Source organism: Aspergillus viridinutans (assembly GCF_018404265.1).
Source record: "Aspergillus viridinutans IFM 47045 DNA, scaffold_8, whole genome shotgun sequence".
Lineage (NCBI taxonomy): Eukaryota > Fungi > Ascomycota > Eurotiomycetes > Eurotiales > Aspergillaceae > Aspergillus > Aspergillus viridinutans.
Genome location: NW_025091224.1, coordinates 131,366 through 150,871, shown reverse-complemented (window position 1 = coordinate 150,871; position 19,506 = coordinate 131,366). Strand labels below are relative to the sequence as shown.

The window sequence follows — 19,506 nt, the reverse complement described above, 5'->3', positions numbered from 1 at the left end:
ATAGGTTTCGGTGACCCTTTCAGCAGGACAGTCAAGCCTGCTGTCGGGCGAGAGAGCAGCCCTAATGAGCTTGCCATGGCATTACCCGTCCCCATCGGTATCAGAGCGACGATTGGAGAAACAAGTGAAGCACCGACAGCACTGTGGAATGTATCGACAATATCATTCAGGCCACCGTCCCCAGAAAGAAGAATAATTGTTTGGGGAAAACCAAGTTCTGCACGACCAATAAGCCTTGATTGACAGAGTTCGAGTATAGATCGCGCTGATTGTGTCTCATGGACCTCATACTCCGTCAATCCAATATGTGCCAAGAATGGTTGTACAATGTTTTTGAAGAAATTCTTTGCCTTCCCTGTCCCTGAGGGAGCCGAGATAATGACATGCAGATCAATCGCCTGGTTCACCGAAGGCTTGAGATGTTGGGGAAGTTCCGCACAGAAGTATCGTGATAGTAGTGTAGATGGTGGAGAAACCAATTGTATACTCGCCAGAGAAGATCCACAATCTCCCCGCGGAACAGACGTCGCCTGTTTTGGACCATTTCGTAGATAGAGCATGTTGTAGTTCTTTCCATCCTGGCTAGCATGTGGTAGGATGCAGATCACATCATCTATGGCAATTCTAAGCTCCCTCTGCCCCTGAAGTTCACTGCATTGAATGTCGTCATTGGAAAAATTACAAGAGAATTGCGAGGTATCAGCCCAAATAACATCTGGCAATGGTTCCATTTCTCTATTTCAGGGCCTGAATCAGTAGTTTTCCTAGAGGCGACATGATCCAACTTACGTTGTTCAGGAAGGAGGCTTATGATGTGGCTTTGAATAATGGTGGGAAAGACTACTTCTACGAGCCGGCAACAGCATGGCAGGGCGGGGTAAACAATGAATAATAGTAGTATTACACATTTATTACCTCTTATCCACCCAGCAACTTGTTTTATTATTAAAGTAAGCCTTACCTACCTGAAATGACGTTTACCCTGGCCCACAGATACGGTACTAGGTAGACATACCCAAGGGACCCACTATCTGGACTACAGAGTAAGCTTATCATTACCTACCTTAGATCAAGGGTAAAGTAGTGATACAGCGACAACCCCCTTGCCTGACCAGGCAGGTAACAGACTAATAGCCAAGTGTAATACCCATACTAGGATACTAGGATACTACTAAGCCTTGAGCCTTGCTCTAGGATATGTGCAGCGAAACCCCATTTCTGGCAAATCGCATACATGACCGTTACCTATCTAATTTGGTAAAGGGTTTTGCTGGAACCGAGGGGTGTCCCGGTGTCATCAAGTCTGTATCACCAACCGCTTGCTACCTATGTCCTGTTAGTATATTCAAGATAGTCTTGTGGCCTAAACTGCGATCAACTTTAGCAAATGCAAGTGCTCATGAACATGATAACATACATCTCTATTCCTCTACCTAACCACATACACCACACTCCTGCTTTGTGGTCAAGCGAATCGATCTTGTCATTATTTTACATATCTCGTCACATACAGCTGGGCAAACCTATGATTGATAACTGGACACATGCTTATCGCTCAAATTTACGGCAATGAAAGTCTTGGGAAGTTTGACCCTATAGAATTCTCATCAGTCGTTGGCCCTATAAAACGTGGAGGGATGAAGGTGGGTTGTGAAACGCACGTGTCGAATTTCGCTTTGAGGGTTTCAATGACCTCTTTCCAATCCTGATGGGCAGTTAGGCTTCTTCTCGGAGCGCAACCAATCGCATGCCGTGAGTCAAGTTGCACATCCAGCGGATCAAAAGCGTGGCAGCCAGGACTGATAGAGATACGGATTGAATAGGAACTTGTGGATGATTCACGATCCTTAGCCTCGTACAGCTCGAAACAGATTTGTGATAGGTAATCCAATTCAGGTATAGCGCTTCTGGCTATCTTTGTCTGAATTCCGCCCTCGATGATGCAGTTCAGGAGGGTATAGATATGGGACTCCTTAGTGAAGTAGAAAAAGGATTTCGCATCTGGAGACGCCTGGACTTCTTCGAGGTCTCTGACAATCTCCTGAAGTAGGGGTAAGGACGTCAACAAGCCTATCTCCAGTTTCTCAGAGTCGGTAATTCCGTACTCCTGAGGAGTCACGTAGTCAAATAGAACTTTGGCCAATTTGTATAACTCTCGGAGTTTTGACAATCGTCCATCCATTTTAGCTTTCGTAGGACTAGAGCCTGGGTACAGCTTGAAATAGTGATCATACGAGTCATCAAGGGCCCTTAGATGCGGTAATGAGTCGAATGCATATGCTCGCTTCTTGAATCGGAGATGTGATAAGGTCGGATTTTCCACGTTTTCCTCCATTTCTTCGCTTGTTAGACTGTCATGTCCGGGTATTATGTCCCCAACAAGATCGTGATGGTTAGTATTATTAGAATTGGAACTGTGCCGTTCATGCTCGTTGATCCCCTCATCTGGGGGCATGAACACCCACTCAAGAAAGTGTCTGTTGTGGAGTGCATCGAATTTCATGCTGTCGTACAATTCGGAAAGTTTGCTCGGGTCAACCTTCTCCGTGTCGCAAAATTCTGCAAAAAGCTTTTCCCATCGTTCTTTGAAGAGCATGGGATCTTCACCAGTACACCACCGTCCCTGGATAGAGGAAAGGGTTGGGCTATCCGTGTCCGGAATGACATTCTGAGAGGTAGAATCGTCACTAAGGGGAGATGTCGATGAAGGACAATGCGGAGAGTTGTTAATCTTCCCAAAATTGTGTCTCATGACATTTCGGTGAAATTTCATCAACTCAACAACAGTAGCGAGAACAACCGATGGCTCAGGGATGTTATCCTTGGGCCAAGTAAACTGTGAAGGTGCAGACCCTTCGCGCAAAAGGAGTTTCAGCTTCTTTTTCACCTTATCCATAACATCTTTTGCGGCGTTGGAGTCATCCAGAAGGTCCTTTCGCACTTGAATAAAATCATCCGGGAGCTCCTTCTGGTCGAGAAAAGAACATGCCCAAATTTGAGCTACATTAACTCATAAGCTTGGCGCCGGACAAAACCGTGCTTTGGAAAAGACTTACAGCTAGTACTCACTCTTCGCTCTGAGCTTGTAAAGATCCGAACATTATTCAGCGCCTCTTTGTTCATCAATTTCAGATCGTCACGCATATTGAGACCTAGATCCTGTGATTGGTATCTTGCGGCGTGGGTTGGCTCTCCACCCCACTTGATCACAAGTTGCAGCTTGTCTAGAATGAGATCGTTCTCGGCAGCGGCAAATCTTGAGAATGTTGTACCGGATATTGAGTCACTGCGAGTAGACGTTCGAGCAAATTTTTCATTATTCCCGCCAGCATCATTGGCGATTTGGGTACAATTAGTCCGCGCTCCGTCACTGTTCGAGTTCTCTGAACTATGAGTGCTCAATTCCTCCTGCGTTCGCTTGCGAAACATAGGTTTAATTTGAACCTTCGTTCCAGGCCAGCCACCTTTCTTCTCCAGGGATGTTCGAAGCAGTTTGAGCTTTTCCATATCTTCCAGTTTCTGATCCATTGCAAGCCTGACAGCCTCCGAGACGCTAGCCAAGGCTGCCTGTCCTTTGATCACCACTTCTTCTTGATGGCCTTTCAACAAATCAATAAATGGCTGGCTGTGGAAAGTGAACTTGAACTTTTGCTTTGGCGTACGATCCGCATGCCTTATGACTGCAACCATGCCCTTAAGCTTCCAGGAATGTTTAGATGCTGGAGGTGGAGGCGGCGGGACCGTTTCGTCGGGATGGCCGGTCAACTCTGGGGTCTTCGGGTCGAGATCACTTATATCTGAATCGATCTGGCGCGCATCTGGGCTCGTACGGCTTCTTTTGTAGTCCATACTCTCTGCTCCAGACGATGCTGGAGGTAACGCCGCAAGGTCCTGGAAACTATTTTCGAGGCTCTTATGACTGCCGTAGAGTTTGGACGCGGATGGGGATTTCAACAAGGTTTTCAATGTTTGCCTGTGAGATACAGAATGTCTCCCATGATGGGTTGTATCCGGCGAAACCATTTCTAGGGGCCTTTGTATTCCCTCGCGTTTGCGCTTTTCATTCAGAAACATGTCGCTCAGAATACTGGCACATTTGTCGTAATAGTCATTGTTGTCCTTGACGAAACTCCATCCATTAACATCGATCACGTAGCTCCTATCACCGACTCGAAGCATATCGAAGCCGCAGATCCTTTGGCCAAACCCATTCGAGATTTTTGACGCAATTGCTGCCTCGTCCTGGCTCAATTTAGTTATGTACCTGAGTTCTTTCCCGTGCGTGTTCCGGCGAACGACTCCATCAACAACAGGCGACTTGCGTGTCTCTGCATGGCAAAAATCTGGCCCGACTGTATAAGCCTTGACATCTTCAGAATTGTCAACCCTCAGAAACTGTTCGTAAATGTAGCTTGTGTCTTCTTCTGTCACTGATCTAGGTACCACAAGCTGAGGATCGTATTCGGAGCTTTTGTTCCCGACTTTCCGGAAAAGCCTCCTGCCTCCTCCGCCATACTGTTGATCGTTAGGAAAGTATATATGGATGTTGTGGTTTTCACCGTTCACTGGCTTTTCGACAAAGGGTTTTCTGATAGATTTTCCATCCACAATCAGAGCCTCGCCGTCCTCAGACATTGTTACCACCTGAGTTTTCTGAGAGCCTCCTCCAGTCCCATCTTCAGGGCCCTCGAGCTTGACCCCCGTTAACCTGTAAACATGCTGAGCAAGCTCCGGAGATTCCAACCTTGGTCCGCCGTCGCGATTGACCTCTAATCTCTTTGGCGTGGGGACATTCATATGATCCAGAATTCGCAGACACAGTCGTCGGTCCCATAACACTTTCTGCATGGGTAGATCATTCACGCAAAAAGGCTTTCGAAGCCTCGCGTAAGCGATGGCCTTCTCCAGAGGGAAGCCGTCGGAAAAGAATGCAATCAAGAAGTCGCATACAGGCCAATTCTCTACAGCCTCATCGAGAATCACCTTGTCTCCGAAAACAATCACTTCAAAACCACCTTTGGCTTGCAGGCGGGTTAAAATATTCTGACTAGGTTTGCTGCGCGCTTTCACATCCAGAGCGCAGACGCCAATCCTGCCAATGCTTGAGTGGCCGGTTTCAGCTTCACTGACCGAGCTGGTAGCTGTGCTGCCACTAAGTCTCCTAGGCGTTCGGCTGGAGGAACGAGCTGAACGAGCAACTCGCACCCCGCCAGCATGATCTGTCATTACGTCGGAGTTCTGGATTTTGTTCTGGTGTAATTGCCCATTACTCGGACTTGCCCTCAAAGATGGTGAAGCCGGGTCATAAAGAAGGGTGAAAGATGATTTGTCACCAGTCTGATCAAACACCGTGTTTGATAAAGGCGTGGCAATCAGTGCGTTTCGCTCGTCACTGCCTGTAGCACAACCAACATCAGAAGAGCAATTATCCTGGCTTGCGGAAGGTGGGAAATCTTGAATAGAATTGCTCTGTGTCATCTTTGAAGGTTGCTCGGGGAACTTGAATTCAAAAACTGAGGCTGTGCATGAAAGTCCTCACCCCAGATTTCCGTTACTGTTTTCTAATGTGTTCTCCTTTTTGTTGTCTATGTATTCAAGCCAGGTTTTCCAAGGAGAAAATGATGTGTAGTGCCTATGAGTTCATCGTCGGTACAATTGGGACTAGAGGGGTCCCTGAGATCTTGGTTCCAGATGAAAAGTCAAACTTGGTGAAGACCCCATTTCGGAAGGGGACTCCGTTTTTTCTCTCACAAATTTGGATACATGTTTGGCAGACTTCAATTATTTATGAATATAGGACCACCATTGTCGATCTTCTGCTAATTTGTCAAGATCACTCCTGTCGTCATTACTCGGTGTTTTTCTTTTGCTTGGAAAAGAAAAAATAAAAATAAAAGAACCGGGAACATGCTTGACAGTAAGCAAAAGACTGAAAATTCCAAGAATATCTATTGATATACCATTGTATACGTATTCGTATTTTGTTATGTATATTAACATAGAATAACAGAGAGAGGCGTTCCAAACAAAGAGGACAACCCTACCTAAATGTTAAATAATTTTGGAAAACCAACTTTCATCCTCAGAGCTAAGAGCTTTACGGAGTGCGGAGATTAAGTAGGATTTTGCCAAGGCGGTATTCTAGGCGGACCTGCCCGTAAAGACAGAAATTTTCGGGACACCACAAAAGTTCGCAAGTAGAAGAGAGCAATATCGAGAGCTCCTACAATCTGAAACTGGCAATACTACTAAGACCTGACCTGAATTGACATGATGCCTTCAATTGACGAGGATGAATTCAGTGTGCCACTTCCGAAAAGGCAAAAGCGAGTCCCTGAGCATCAGAGCATCTCAAATTCGCGAAAGGCGCTTGAGTCCAGAATATTTTCACCATATCGGGTAAGCCAGAACTGAATCGATCATGATTTCCTTCCTCTAAATGCTCTCCTGACTGATCAGTCTTTAGACGCTTGGGCTCGTCTCCCCCACAGCTGTTCCTTTCACGTATGTGCGCTTGGGAAAAAGTACTTTTCAGATCACGACCTGTGTGGGCCGCGCTTTGCACACCTATGATCTACGCCGAGGGCTGAGTTTGATTTTCATCAGCCGGCCTCAGACGCCAGAAGCCATAACTGCCACCTTTGCATGGCGTGAGAAGGTCTTCGCAGCGTGGGGAAATCTCAGACCTGGGACATGTGGAGGTATGTGGGTTTTCAAACGCGGCAAAAAGGTCGCCGCATTAGAGGCGCCTTCAGGCCGAGCTGGGCCTATTATCAAAATACTTGTTTTTGGCGCTTGGATTGTGGGTTGCACTGGCACCAGCATTGAAGTCTGGAAAAATACGACCTACGAACATTACACGACACTGGTTCCTCGCGGAATTGAAGCGGTATCCGGAGGCCACATTTATGGCGGTCAAATGTGCAGTATGCCAACGTACATCAATAAGGTTTTCGTTGGAAGGTTTGACGGCTGTGTGGAGATTTGGAATGTGAGGACCGGAGAGCTACTCCATACGATTCCTACGGCATGGCCAAGTGTTGGAGCTGTGACTGCTCTGCAGCCGACTCCTGTGCTATCCCTCATTGCTATTGCTCATGCGGATGGCTCTCTATTCATCCGTAACGTCGATACCGAGCAGATTATCTTGTCATTGCGCTCAGGTTCCTCGCACATCACATCACTCGCCTTCCGGACCGATAGTCTAGGCGCTGGCGCAGATGGTCAATCTCCGGGTGTCTTAGCGACAGCTTCTGTGGATAGTGGCGACATCACTTTGTGGGATTTGAACAACGCAGGGCGTATCACAGGCGTCCTTCGGAACGCCCACAGAACACTTCAACATGAAATAGCGTCTGGCATAAATTGTGTGGATTTCTTAGATGGCCAACCTTTGTTGGTATCGACTGGGAAAGATAACTCTCTCAGGACCTGGATATTTGATGAGACGCCATTTTCACCTATTCCGAGACAGCTTCATTTCAGAAGTGGTCATTCTGCTCCTGTCACTGCGTTGAGTTTCTTGCCCTCGTCATCGGATGGCTCAGAAGCCAATGGTAAATGGCTACTGAGTGCGAGCAAGGACTGCAGCTTATGGGGACTTAGTGTACGAAAAGACAGCCAAAACACTGAAATTTCGCAGGGCGCAGTTGAGAAGAAAGCCAAGAAAATGTCTGCTCCAGGTCCTGTGAGCTTAGACTTGCAACGTCGCACACAGGATTTCAGAGCTTCAGAGATAACTTGCATTGCATGCTCACTAAATCGCGATGGTGGCATGGGTGTCACCACATCTGGTCCGACTTGGGCTAATCCGAGAGTAGCAGATGCGGCTGCTTCGAATAAGACTGGATGGGAGAGTATAGTTACTGGTCACCGTGGGGACAAGTTCGCGCGTACTTGGTTTTGGGGTAGGAAAAGAGCTGGACGCTGGACTTTTGAAACAAGCGATGGATCTGTCGTGAAGGTGAATGGGTTGTCGACAATATGTCATGGAGTATCGCTAACACTTTATTCCAGAGCGTCGCTATCACGCAATGTGGGACTTTCGCTCTCATTGGGTCCAGTATGGGAAGAATTGATGTGTTCAATCTGCAGTCCGGCCAGCATCGACAAAGTCTCCCGGCTCGCGGTTTGAAAGGTAAGCGAACTGGCGAGCTTGGCCTAGTCGATGGTTCTCAAGAAAAGAGAATCGGGCATACAAAGGCAGTCACTGGCTTAGTAGTCGATTCCTTGAACCGAACTGCCATAAGCTGTGGGTTGGATGGGAAAGTCAAGGTACGATATTCGACTCCTTTTCATAAGTCACAGTTACTAAGTTGCTTAATTTAGTTCTGGGATTTTCACTCCGGATTACTCCTAGATGAGCTTGATTGGCATCCAATGACAGCAATCACTGGTCTGCGTTACAACAGCAGCAGCGAGTTGGTCGCGTTCAGTTGTGATGATCTCTCGATTCGTGTGGTTGACATTGAAACAAGAAAACTCATACGCGAATTCTGGGGTTGCGTGGGTCAGATCAATGACTTCATTTTCTCCAATGATAGCCGGTGGATAGTGGCTGCTTCTATGGACTCACGTATCCGCGTTTGGGATTTGTCAACAGGACATCTCATTGATATCTTCCGAGTGCCTAGCACCTGTACCTCGCTAGCCATGTCATCAACTGGGGAGTTTCTAGCCACGGCCCATGCGGATAGTGTCGGTATTCGTCTCTGGACAAATCGGAGTCTGTTTATTCCAATTTCGACACAGAATCTGGACGAATCTGGTTTCGCTGATACTCATATCCATATCACATCCGCAGAGGAAAGCGCTGGAGCTCTGGAGGCTGCATTTTCCGAAGAGCATCATCAGGATGAGGCGGAGGGGCCAGTGCTATGTGACGAACAACTGAGTAGGGGGATGGTAACACTCAGTGCCATCCCCAGGAGTAGATGGCAGACTCTACTCCACTTAGATTTGATCAGGGTATCATCCCACGCTTCTTCCACCATCTGCTTTATCATTACTAATTGTTGTTAGGAACGCAACAAGCCAAAAGATCCTCCCAAGGCACCCGAGAAAGCCCCATTTTTCCTGCCATCTGTTTCCGAGAAAACGAGCGTTGAAAGTAGCGACAGAAGTATGTTGTTACGGGTTGAACACGCGCTCGCCGAACGCTCAAGGATAGCCAGACATCAACGATCTCAGACTGTGGACGACTCGGGCTCTTTATTCACAGTCCTTCTGCATTCCGGTCGTCAGTCTAACGATTTTGCATCCTTCACAGATTATTTGAAAACTCTATCTCCAGCAAAGACTGATCTGGAGATTCGATCTCTGGATCTGCGTGTACAAGACGGTCATTCTGAGTTGTCCTTATTCGTCATGGCACTGACTACGCGACTCCGTCTCAGGAAAGATTTCGAACTCGTGAATGCTTGGATGGCGGTATTTCTGAAAATACATGCTGATATTGTGCGGAAGTGCTCCGAGTCGGCGGAGAATGACCACAGAGAACTGAGAAAATCACTTGTTCAGTGGAGTCAAGAACAGCAGCGGGAAGCCAAACGCTTAGCTGACCTAGTTGGATACTGTCGAGGTGTGGTGGGATTTATAAGATCATCACGTTAGGATATGTTGAGCCTGAGGACGACTCAACCCTGTTACGTGTAAGATCATACTTCCTCGTACTCTGGCTATACTAGTCAGTGGGCTTATTACTTGAGCTCTGGTTTGGTAGCGATCGAGGATTTTATAAGTATCCGCGAGCTCACGGGTCAAGGAAACCAATAGTGTTCGTATCACAAAAGTCTCCCGTCTCCTGACATGCATATATATCTAGTGGAATTGTAGGCAATATATGTCATCTCGCTAGCTGTTTGTATCTCTTCAGAAATTCACCAGCAGCATCTTCAGTAAGGTACTCGTTCGCCATCTCGAATCTCGATCTCATCAACACATGAAGTGGGGGAAGGCTCATAAGAGCGTCCTGCATTTTGAGCATGAGATCGTTGGCCGAAGTTGTGAACCCAATCAGTTGTCTCATAATTCTCAAAGAATAGAGCACAGCCTGGACCTGCGCCGTAAGGTGTATGTCTGCCCAGTCTGTCTGATCACCCATATAACCAAAATTGAGGAATCTGCTAAATGGCTTAGCCTTGGGAAGTGGAGAGCCACTGTCCCCCCAACCATATATCTCACACAGTGCAAATATTCTCCATAAGTTTGTGGTTGTGACATTTTCGCCCAGGGCGTCTCGAACTAGACTGAGACGTGCATAGAAAGCCGTCATTTGATCTGCGATCCAGCCTGCATCACGGATTGCTAGAGTATCCCTTGCAATTCTTCCCCCTCGTCGTACAAACTCATCGATGAAGCGAGATCTCCGAGACGGCGGACGCGAAGCATTAAAGATCGAATAGCCTAGAACTCTATATGAGAAGCCGTTCTCCCAAGCGCACCGCCTGGTATGATCTTCGTTTAGAATTGCAAGATAAAACCGAGGGAACTCGTCCCATGAATTGATTTCTTGGGTTTCATATTGCCAGACCAACTCTAAGACTCTGGGGTCAAGGTGATGAGAGTTCGCAAACCCCCATTGTGCATGTTCTGGGACCTTATACTCCTCGGAGAATTCCAAATAGCCTGCAGATCCTTGGGGTCTGAGGGTCTCTTCTGCAAGCCGTATCAGCTCCGTTAATCCCGAATTTGGGTGAAGTTTAAGTTCATATGCCAGGCGCAGTAAATCAGCCAACCCAAAGCGTTGAGCGAGTGATGCTGGATGCAGCTGCACCGCTCGAAGTGGCACGTCTATTGATCGAGCGCTGTACGTATTTTCCAATTCTAATGAATGAAGGAGTACGACGGAACCATGCGGCCCGATATCATGAAGTATAAGATCCGAATCATTAGTGAGTATCGCAGATCCTGTGAGTTTCGCCAGATATGCGCAATGCATATCTGCTTCCCCTGCGACCATGACTGTGACATCCGCCCAAGGAAAATCTTGTAATGCAACTGAGTCGGCTAACAATAGGGAGCCCCGCGCACCTTGAAGGATGTTTTCCTTATTCCATCGATGCTTGAGATCTTCGAAGACAGCCGGTACCATAAAGGGATTGTCAGGGCATTCTCTGTGTTTAGGAGTCAACGTCCGTCCTCGGAGTATCATTTCGAGCTTGGATTCTGTGTCGATAGGCGTGTAGTTGGGTCGCAAAGAGCCATAACTGATTCTTTTACGAGCTATCTCAAGCTTTCGTCTTGCCCTTTCGAGTCGAGATAGTCTTGTCTCTCTTTTTCGGGCCGGCAAAGCTCCATCAAAACATATTGCCTTTCTAGACCATATCAGTCATTATTTGCCTGATCTCCTGCTTGGATGTCCTTACATGTCAACTCCCAGGTTTCTTAACTTCAAGAGATGCAACATCACCGCGCAACTAACTTCGTTGCATGATGGCTGCATATCAGGGAATTCTAGTTGGCTGTCGGACCATCCCAGCAACCTTGAATGGACGTGATAAACCAGACTGGGGCCATCAATCACAACGGATTGAATGTGGATTCTCCCCTCCTCAGTACTTTGACCACCCTTAAGAAGCACTGCTTCCGAATATGGAAGTAAAAGTCGTGTTAGATGCGGTATACCCATAGCTGAAATGTTTCTGACTCAAAACTATCTGCTTGGGTACTCCCATTAGGGATACTGAAATATTCAGTTAGGGGCTAGGTAGAAGTCACTGTTACTGTTGTACCTCTCTACATCACAAATTTGAAGTGGCTGCGTAAATGTCATGTGATAATTACTGGATATAGCTCAAAATTTAACGTACTAAGTGCATTTGTCACTACAAGTCAACCACTTAACACCCATCCACATGCTAATAATAGTGGGCGCCCTCTAGATCCTAAACTACACCAGGTGAAGGGAGAGCGCGAGCATAGAGAGGTAGAGGAACAAGAACCTAATAATCATAATGCAACTATACTGTCACACACACAGTATATAAGGAAAAAATATAAATCATCAGGCAACCTTAGAAATAAATGCAAACATCTCAAATGCCATATTATCTCTACACAAGTGCCAGAACATCACGAGGGAAGTAATCGAAAGGATGCGGAATTTCAACACCGTACAATCCTTATTTCTCTCCACTTAGACAAAGGAAGGAGAGTCTGTAGCTGCACACGCCGCCAGCTATCCAAGATGCTGGTGGGCTAAGTTAGACGGCCATCCAAAAGAAGGTATGTGATCTCTTGTTATCCAGAGAAAAACAATATTGAATTCGAACCAATGATGTTCGATATATTAGGATTCTACTAGCCGTAGCTTACCTTCATGGGCCTCAAGACGTGTAGTCAAAGCAGTGCAGAAATTAGTACTCCTCTCCGAAGGCGCCGTTCAGTCATCAGGATACTCATCTCGAATATTGCTGACAAATGTACGAGAACAGCCATCCCACCGCTTGAATTGCTTTCCTGCTGTTTCCACAAGCATTCGCGGTAGCTCAAATAGGTCGGGAGTGATAATTTCGACATTCTCTTCCGCAACGTAGCGAACCGACTTGTCCTCAGCTCTAAACATAATCAGCAAAGGCAGTGAAATACAGCGCAGGTACCATACAATGCGTGGTAGAAACTTTGGTGCCTGCCGGCTTCCAAATGATCGATTCCCATCCTTCTCATCCACTGTTCGCTCGCATCGCACTCAGTATCCCAACCAGTTATGACAGCTAAGTAACTGTACCGTCGATGGCGGAAGACCTGGCCGATCCTATACCTTACCGCTTTGCACTCAGGTGTCCGCCGTTTGACCTGCTTGGGTATCTCATCCACAGCTCGCACGACACGAAGGCTCTCAAGTACGTCCTCTTGCTGGGGCGTGCCTTGAAAAAGCGGTACAAGATACTGCTCAATCAAATGAACATCCGAAGGAAAGTCCGTAGCGAAGAGTTCCAAGAACCAAGGTAAATAGTGCCTAAGTTCCGCCGGCCGGAGAGAGGTTGAAAATAACAGTGACGACCAAAGGGCGGCATATCTTGCACTAACCGCATCGACCGGAGCCAGATGTGCTCTAGAAGTCTGGGAAAGACGTTGAACGGAGTTCATGATGTTTTTGCCACATCGCAACACAGTGTCAGCAACTCCAGACGCACGAAGGAAAGCCGATTGCTCGGCTGCTGAAGCCCCCAGAAAATTCAACTGATTTTGCAGGTTCTCGACAGGTGTCTCTTCTGCTGAGCGAAATGGATCCATAAAAATCGGCTCAATCCGCGTCGCGGCCGGGATTGCGTTGCCATCAATGTCCTGACCGGTGGGTGGCATGACTATAACATGAACATGGAAAGGAAACCCACAAGGCCGAGCGTCAAGGTTTATTTTTCGGGCAATGTAGCAGTATATAGCTGCTGAAATCAAAGGAAGCGAATTATGATTGGGATCATTTATTGCAAATCCTAGGAAATTGTGCTCCAGGCAATGGTAATCCCGGCCTATCCGAATGCCTGTCAAATTGCTTGCTCTGAGGTATGTTGCGACAGCCCGGGCCTTCTCACGAGTTGTGAGTATGTTTATATTAGGGCAGTATGTGAATATGTGCGAGGCGATTTCATCTAGCCTACTCACAATCTGGCTACTGATTAGTAGATGTTTTGCCTCATTATTCTTTCCAAGGTTAAGTGTTTTACATACTTCATCCAGATTCCCGAAACTACTCTCTGGGATGAAAAGATCAAACGCACCCAAAGCCCTTTCCAGGGACACAGGTTCCCCATTTCTGAGTTTGATCCATTCTTGGACCGCAATGCTCCGATAGAGACAGGTCAGCAGCGCTCCTGCGTAATACCTTTTGTTGAGATAGCGAACGTTAATCACACGGAAAATGACCAGATATTATCAATGGGAGCGCCACCTTCTGGCCAAATAGTCCTCTGTGTCTGATCCTGCGGAAATATGGCGTAGTAGAGTATCCTTGATGTCATATCCAAGACCAATGATGGTTCGAAATTTCTTGATTCGTCCAGTTTGCCCGGCAAGAATACTGTTAAGAAGATAGCATGTCCTGCGATCAATAAGATGTCGAGAAACGTAGAGTCGTTTCCAGTCTACTGCAGTAGCAGAACTCCTGTAGCTTCTTTTCATATCATGTTTGGGATCCCAGAATTTGAAGTGGGTTTGACAATAGAATCTCCATAGTAGAGGCTCATTCGTGATATTTCGAAACTTGCGAGAAGTCTGTCCCAGTGCAGCCGAAGACCGAGGGGGGCAGTTACATAGAATGATGTATAGTAGCTCTTCAGGAAGACAATCAAGAGACAAAACCATACTGGTACATAAGGAGAAAAAGAGGAGGAATAATGAAACATCACTTTATCAGTCTGGATAAAACCTAAGTGATAGAACCTTAGAATATAGATGGTTTGCTAGATATGCCACATATTTCTGTTTGTCAGCTCTGGAGAGGAGAGGTATGCCATAAATTTTAAGGTGATAATTCAAAACCTATGTAATACATGAAAATACTGCCTTGCAAGAAAGGACCCACTGGGGTTGTTGTAATAATCCATGTGTAAGGCTTACTGTAAGCTAGAAGTACCTTACACTGTAGAGAAGGGAATCCCATGGGAATCCCCTAACCTTAAATATAACATAATAATAAAGAATTAACATTATTATAGTAATTAGTTTAAATTATATAACTAGTTAGGATAGTAAAAGTAGTATCTAATATAAAATATGATATATTAGCCTATTTTCTCTATATATATAAGTTTGGCTACTAGATGCAGCTGCCAGCAGGCAAGGCCCGCTGGATGCTTCAGCCTTCAGCTTACTAAGCACTTATTATCTGCCTTAGGGCATTAATAATCCTAGCCCTAACTATTATGTGTGCATAGTCATGCAGGTTACTTTACTGGTTATTCTTGCTTTATAGTCATTGTTATGTTACAACAATCATGTGTTACATATCTTGCTTATCCAGACTTCCTTAGCTTTAGCTTAGAAGAGAATCATCTTCCCCTTAAGATATAGCATCACCTTATAAGACTATACCAAATGGTAGTATGTCCTGGGCATTTAGGACTTAATTAGGGAAATCTAATTAATTAACTTTTATTTATTTTATTAATTTCTAACTATTATATAATAATTAAAGCTGTAGTAGTTTTCCCTATACCTATTTAACTAATTCTACTACTAAGTTATTTTAATATATTTTACCACCTTCTAAAAGGGGAAGTTAGTAATATAGTAACTAGGACTTTAGTTATACTATAATTAATAACCTTATACTTATCTTATAAATATTTTTAAATACTATAACCTTATATTAAAAACCTACTATTTTATTAACTTTCTTTAATCCTATTATATTTCAAGTTTCATCTATTAAATTATTTAAGTATTATTAATCTTTACTATATCTAAGCTAGAAAAGTAAGAAGATAGAGAGATTAATAATAAAGTAAAAGATTAATCTAATTTTATTATATCAATCTCTCCTTGCTTGCTCACACAGCTTATCTCTCTTAATTTAATTCTACCTTAATCATCTCTCCTTACTTACTTATATAGCTTATCTCTCTTAATTTAATTCTATCTTAATTATCTCTTCTTACTTACTTATATAACTTATCTCTCTTAATTTAATTCTATCTTAATTATCTCTCCTTACTTACTTATATAGCTTATCTCTCTTAATTTAATTCTATCTTTATTAAGAGAGATAAGCATATATAGGGGGTTATAAATCTTATAAGCTAAATTAATAGCTAGCTAGCTAGCTAGCTAGCCCTCTTAAATACTAATCTATATAATAATTAATAATAGAGACCTTATTAGACCCTAAAATCTAACCTCTCTACCCCTAAGATTTATTTCTATATAGTTAAATATACTATTATTTTAATTAGTAGCTTATAGCTTCCTAATTAGGATCCTATATATTAATTACTACTACTAATTAAAGGCCCTAGTATCTAGAATCTTTAGGGCCTACCCCTACTAATTAGAGATACTAAACCCTAGACCTCTAAGATTTAGCCTTAAGCTATTTACTAATAATAACTCTTTAGATAGAGTAGTTACTTAACTAGATTAAGGCTCTGCCTCCCTCTTATTAGGCTATCTTTCTATACTAGGTTAGGCTACTTATAGACCTTACTCTAATATTATAGACTTTTATATACTATTTTATATACTATCTTATACTTTCTACTAGGGCCTAGTTATTTTAATATTATAGCTTAGTAGCTAGCCCTAGTAGCTAATAATAACTCTTTTATTATTAATTATTTCTTTTATTTTATAGTATACTATATAGATATTATTAAATTTACTTAGGCTTACCCTAGTAGGTCTGCTAAGGCCCTCTAGATTAAAGATTTTACTTAGTAGGCCTATGCCCTAGTTATAAAACTACTAGAGAGCTAAGTCTATAGTATAGTTACTAGTAATTATAGTATATAGGCCCTAGGTATAAATAATATAGGAGTAGATAAGCATAGCTTAGCTACTTCCTTATTTATAATCTCTAGGGCCTAAGGGGTCTTTAACTAGACCTAGTAGGTACTAAGTAACCTATCTTCTCCCTCTAATTATTATTATCTTTCTCTCTTCTCTTCCCCCCTAGCCACACCCCCCTATAATAATAAGAACTATATCTAGATTTAGTAGTATAGGTATAGAAATAGTCTAGGAGCTAGCCCTTATAAGTAAACTATTATTATAGCTATTATAGATAAGATCTAGGAGATTCTCTACTATAGTAGCCTCCCTAGCCTAGCTAGTATATAGGTAGCAGGGGCCTAGATACTTTATAGTAGTAATCTAGATATATATACCTATTCTATATTAGATTAGGAGTATCTAATCTAGAATAAAAAGATATAGCTCTAGAAGCTCCCTAGAGATAAATATACCTATATTACTAATTATTAGTATACTATTCTAGTCTATTATATTCCTATTACCTTCCTTCCCTCTAGTATCTAGAGTATAGTAGAGGCCCTCTAGAAGAAGATATTATACTATAACCTAGTACTCTATAGTCCTATACTATATATAGACTAGTATAGGAATAATATTATAGTCTAATAATATAAGTAAAAGTCTTCCCTAGTAATCTCCTTCTAAGATATATAGTTAGTAAACTATATTATTTAGAGCTAGATCTTCCTAGATAGTACTCTACTATATATAGAACTATTTAACCTACTCTGCTAGCTCCTATAGTATATCTAATACCTAAATTATAGATATACCTAGCCTATTTATATAGCTAAAAGAGTTATATATCTATATTATACTAACACCTATAATAAGAAGTTTTATAAGATTAAGGAAGTCCCTTTCTAATACTACTATACTATTTATTATAGCTCCTACTAAGCTAATAGTAAGTAGTGCCCTATATACTAATATAAGTACTAACTATCCTAAGATTAACTATAGAACTAACCTCTTTTCTTTACTAGCCTACCCTAGCCTACTAACCCAGCCCCTAATACTAGAATAGCCTTAATATAGCTACCTATATTATTATATAGTATAGCTAGTATAGAGCCCCCTAGGCCTAAAAGGACTAAAATAATTAGCTGGGATATTCATAGTCATTAAGAACATGGAGTCTTCAAAGAGTATAAGGGTAGGGGGTAGGCTAGTGGCCACCCTATATATGTATAGTAGAACATACGGTCCTTACAGTATTGCAATAGATTGATGATCCTGCTTCTAAGATATATATATTAATAGAAGGAGATATGCTCTATGCTCACCTCTATGCTTACATGTATACTACTATATAATAGGGGCCCTCTGAAAGCCAGTGACCCTACTAAAAATATAGAAGGTAAAGTAAGTAAAAAGTAAAAAGTAAAGAAAGTAGGTAGGTATATAGTACTAAAAGTAGATTAAAGTATAAGATATAGTATGATAGAGTATAGTTATAGTAGTCTAGTAAGTCCTTAGTTTAGGATATCTATAAGCTTAGTAGTAAGGTTCTATAGTAGTAGCTATATATTAATTAGCTACTTATTAAAAGATATATCTATTAGGTCTTTATACTACTTTTTAACATCCTATATAAACTATCTTATACTATAGCTAGTATCTTTTAGTTTACTAGCTTAGAGTACTATATTAAGAAGCTAATTTATTAAGGTACTAAATAGTTATTTAGTAGTAGGTATAGTAGTATAGTTAAGTAGGGAGTATATATCCTTTAGCTAAGTAGATAATAATAGTTTAACTTAATTAGATAATATAATATTAAACCTAGTATATATATTATCTATACTTTTAATCTTAATTAATTACTATATAATATAGTATTCCAGGCACCATTCTATATAGTTATAAAGGTTAATATTATGGAATTTATCTTTATTATTAGAGTTATTAAATTTAATTTATGCTAGTTATATAGCAGGTATAGGTATTATCTTTATAACCTAAGGATATACCTTTATATAGAGCTTCTATATTATACTCTAGATTATAGCTATTTTCTTAGGTGTGATATCTTTTACTAGACTATTTCTAAACTTCTAAGTATAGATAATAGCTTCTAGATAGTCTAGGTAAATTAATCTAATTTCCTATAGTAATATCTTCTTAGGGTTATCTTTAGTAATCTTATTCTATAGCTAGTAGTCTAGCTTTTAAAAGTTATCCTTAGTAAGGGGCCCTAGAAAAATTATAATATTATCTTATTTCTAGTTATTATATATAATACTAAATTCTTACTTCTATCTAGTAATATACTATAATACTATATTATAATAGTAATTAGATAGTGCTTCCTCCTAGATACTATATAGCTAAATATATATATCTAGGGTATACTTTATATAGTGCTATTTAGTAGTATAATTTTTATTAAAATAAATATACTCTTCTTTTATAGCACTACCCTATATATTAGTAATATTATAGATCTTATTAGCTAGTGTAATGCAGAGGCTTGTAGATTTAAAGCTAAAGATAATAGTAATATTAGTATTATTATTATATATAATACTAAAATTAGTAGTTATACCTACTTTAACTAGTGGGATCATAGGCTTAGTAAAGTAAGGTATTAGCTTAGGGGTGTTATTAGTATAGTTAGTTATCTTAAAGTTAATAACTATCTTAAACTTATTAGGTAAGAATCTAATAAAGAAGTATAGCCTATTAGGTTATATAATATTAGCTTAAGATTATAGGGTTATCTAGAGAGGTTCTAGTAATACTTAAGTAATAGCTTAAGGTATAGTAGCTATACTAGCTAGGGTTAGTAGTATCTTTATATATAATTATATAATATTTAGTCCCTATAGATTACTAGGTAAGTCTAATTAGGTATATTATTATTATACTTCTATAGTCTATTAGTATAGGTTTACTCTAGTAGCTAGTGCTGCCTACACTATATATATATTAGGTATAGGAAATTTATATTAGAATACTATAAGTACTAGAGGGATTAGTTATACCTTAGCTAGTCTATTAAGTTTATCTTTACTTTTAGTAGTATTTATAGCT

General features: G+C 41.9%; 5 protein-coding genes across 5 annotated transcripts; 1 reads left to right on the top strand and 4 right to left on the bottom strand.

Annotated features, from left to right (window-relative positions):
* Positions 1-1,523: 1,523 nt before the first annotated feature.
* Aspvir_009185 (inositol polyphosphate kinase VIP1) lies at positions 1,524-5,478 on the bottom strand (the record flags this gene model as incomplete). The annotated part of the gene is made up of 3 exons (XM_043272337.1): positions 1,524-1,593; positions 1,662-3,000; positions 3,057-5,478. 3 exons carry the CDS (start codon positions 5,476-5,478, stop codon positions 1,524-1,526), a joined length of 3,831 nt encoding a protein of 1,276 aa, XP_043128272.1.
* Positions 5,479-6,270: 792 nt separating this feature from the next.
* On the top strand, positions 6,271-9,021 carry Aspvir_009184 (rRNA-processing protein UTP21; the record flags this gene model as incomplete). The annotated part of the gene is made up of 4 exons (XM_043272336.1): positions 6,271-6,399; positions 6,467-7,963; positions 8,017-8,274; positions 8,329-9,021. 4 exons carry the CDS (start codon positions 6,271-6,273, stop codon positions 9,019-9,021), a joined length of 2,577 nt encoding a protein of 858 aa, XP_043128271.1.
* An 823-nt stretch (positions 9,022-9,844) lies between these two features.
* Aspvir_009183 (uncharacterized protein) lies at positions 9,845-10,960 on the bottom strand (the record flags this gene model as incomplete). The annotated part of the gene is made up of 1 exon (XM_043272335.1): positions 9,845-10,960. The coding sequence occupies one exon, from the start codon at positions 10,958-10,960 to the stop codon at positions 9,845-9,847; it is 1,116 nt and encodes a 371-aa protein (XP_043128270.1).
* Positions 10,961-12,382: 1,422 nt separating this feature from the next.
* Positions 12,383-13,305, bottom strand: Aspvir_009182 (YccV family DNA-binding protein; the record flags this gene model as incomplete). The annotated part of the gene is made up of 2 exons (XM_043272334.1): positions 12,383-12,557; positions 12,605-13,305. 2 exons carry the CDS (start codon positions 13,303-13,305, stop codon positions 12,383-12,385), a joined length of 876 nt encoding a protein of 291 aa, XP_043128269.1.
* Positions 13,306-13,671: 366 nt separating this feature from the next.
* Positions 13,672-14,121, bottom strand: Aspvir_009181 (uncharacterized protein; the record flags this gene model as incomplete). The annotated part of the gene is made up of 2 exons (XM_043272333.1): positions 13,672-13,825; positions 13,892-14,121. Coding segments are annotated over 2 exons (384 nt in total), but the record flags the coding sequence as incomplete, so codon positions are not given.
* Between the last annotated feature and the right edge of the window lie 5,385 nt (positions 14,122-19,506).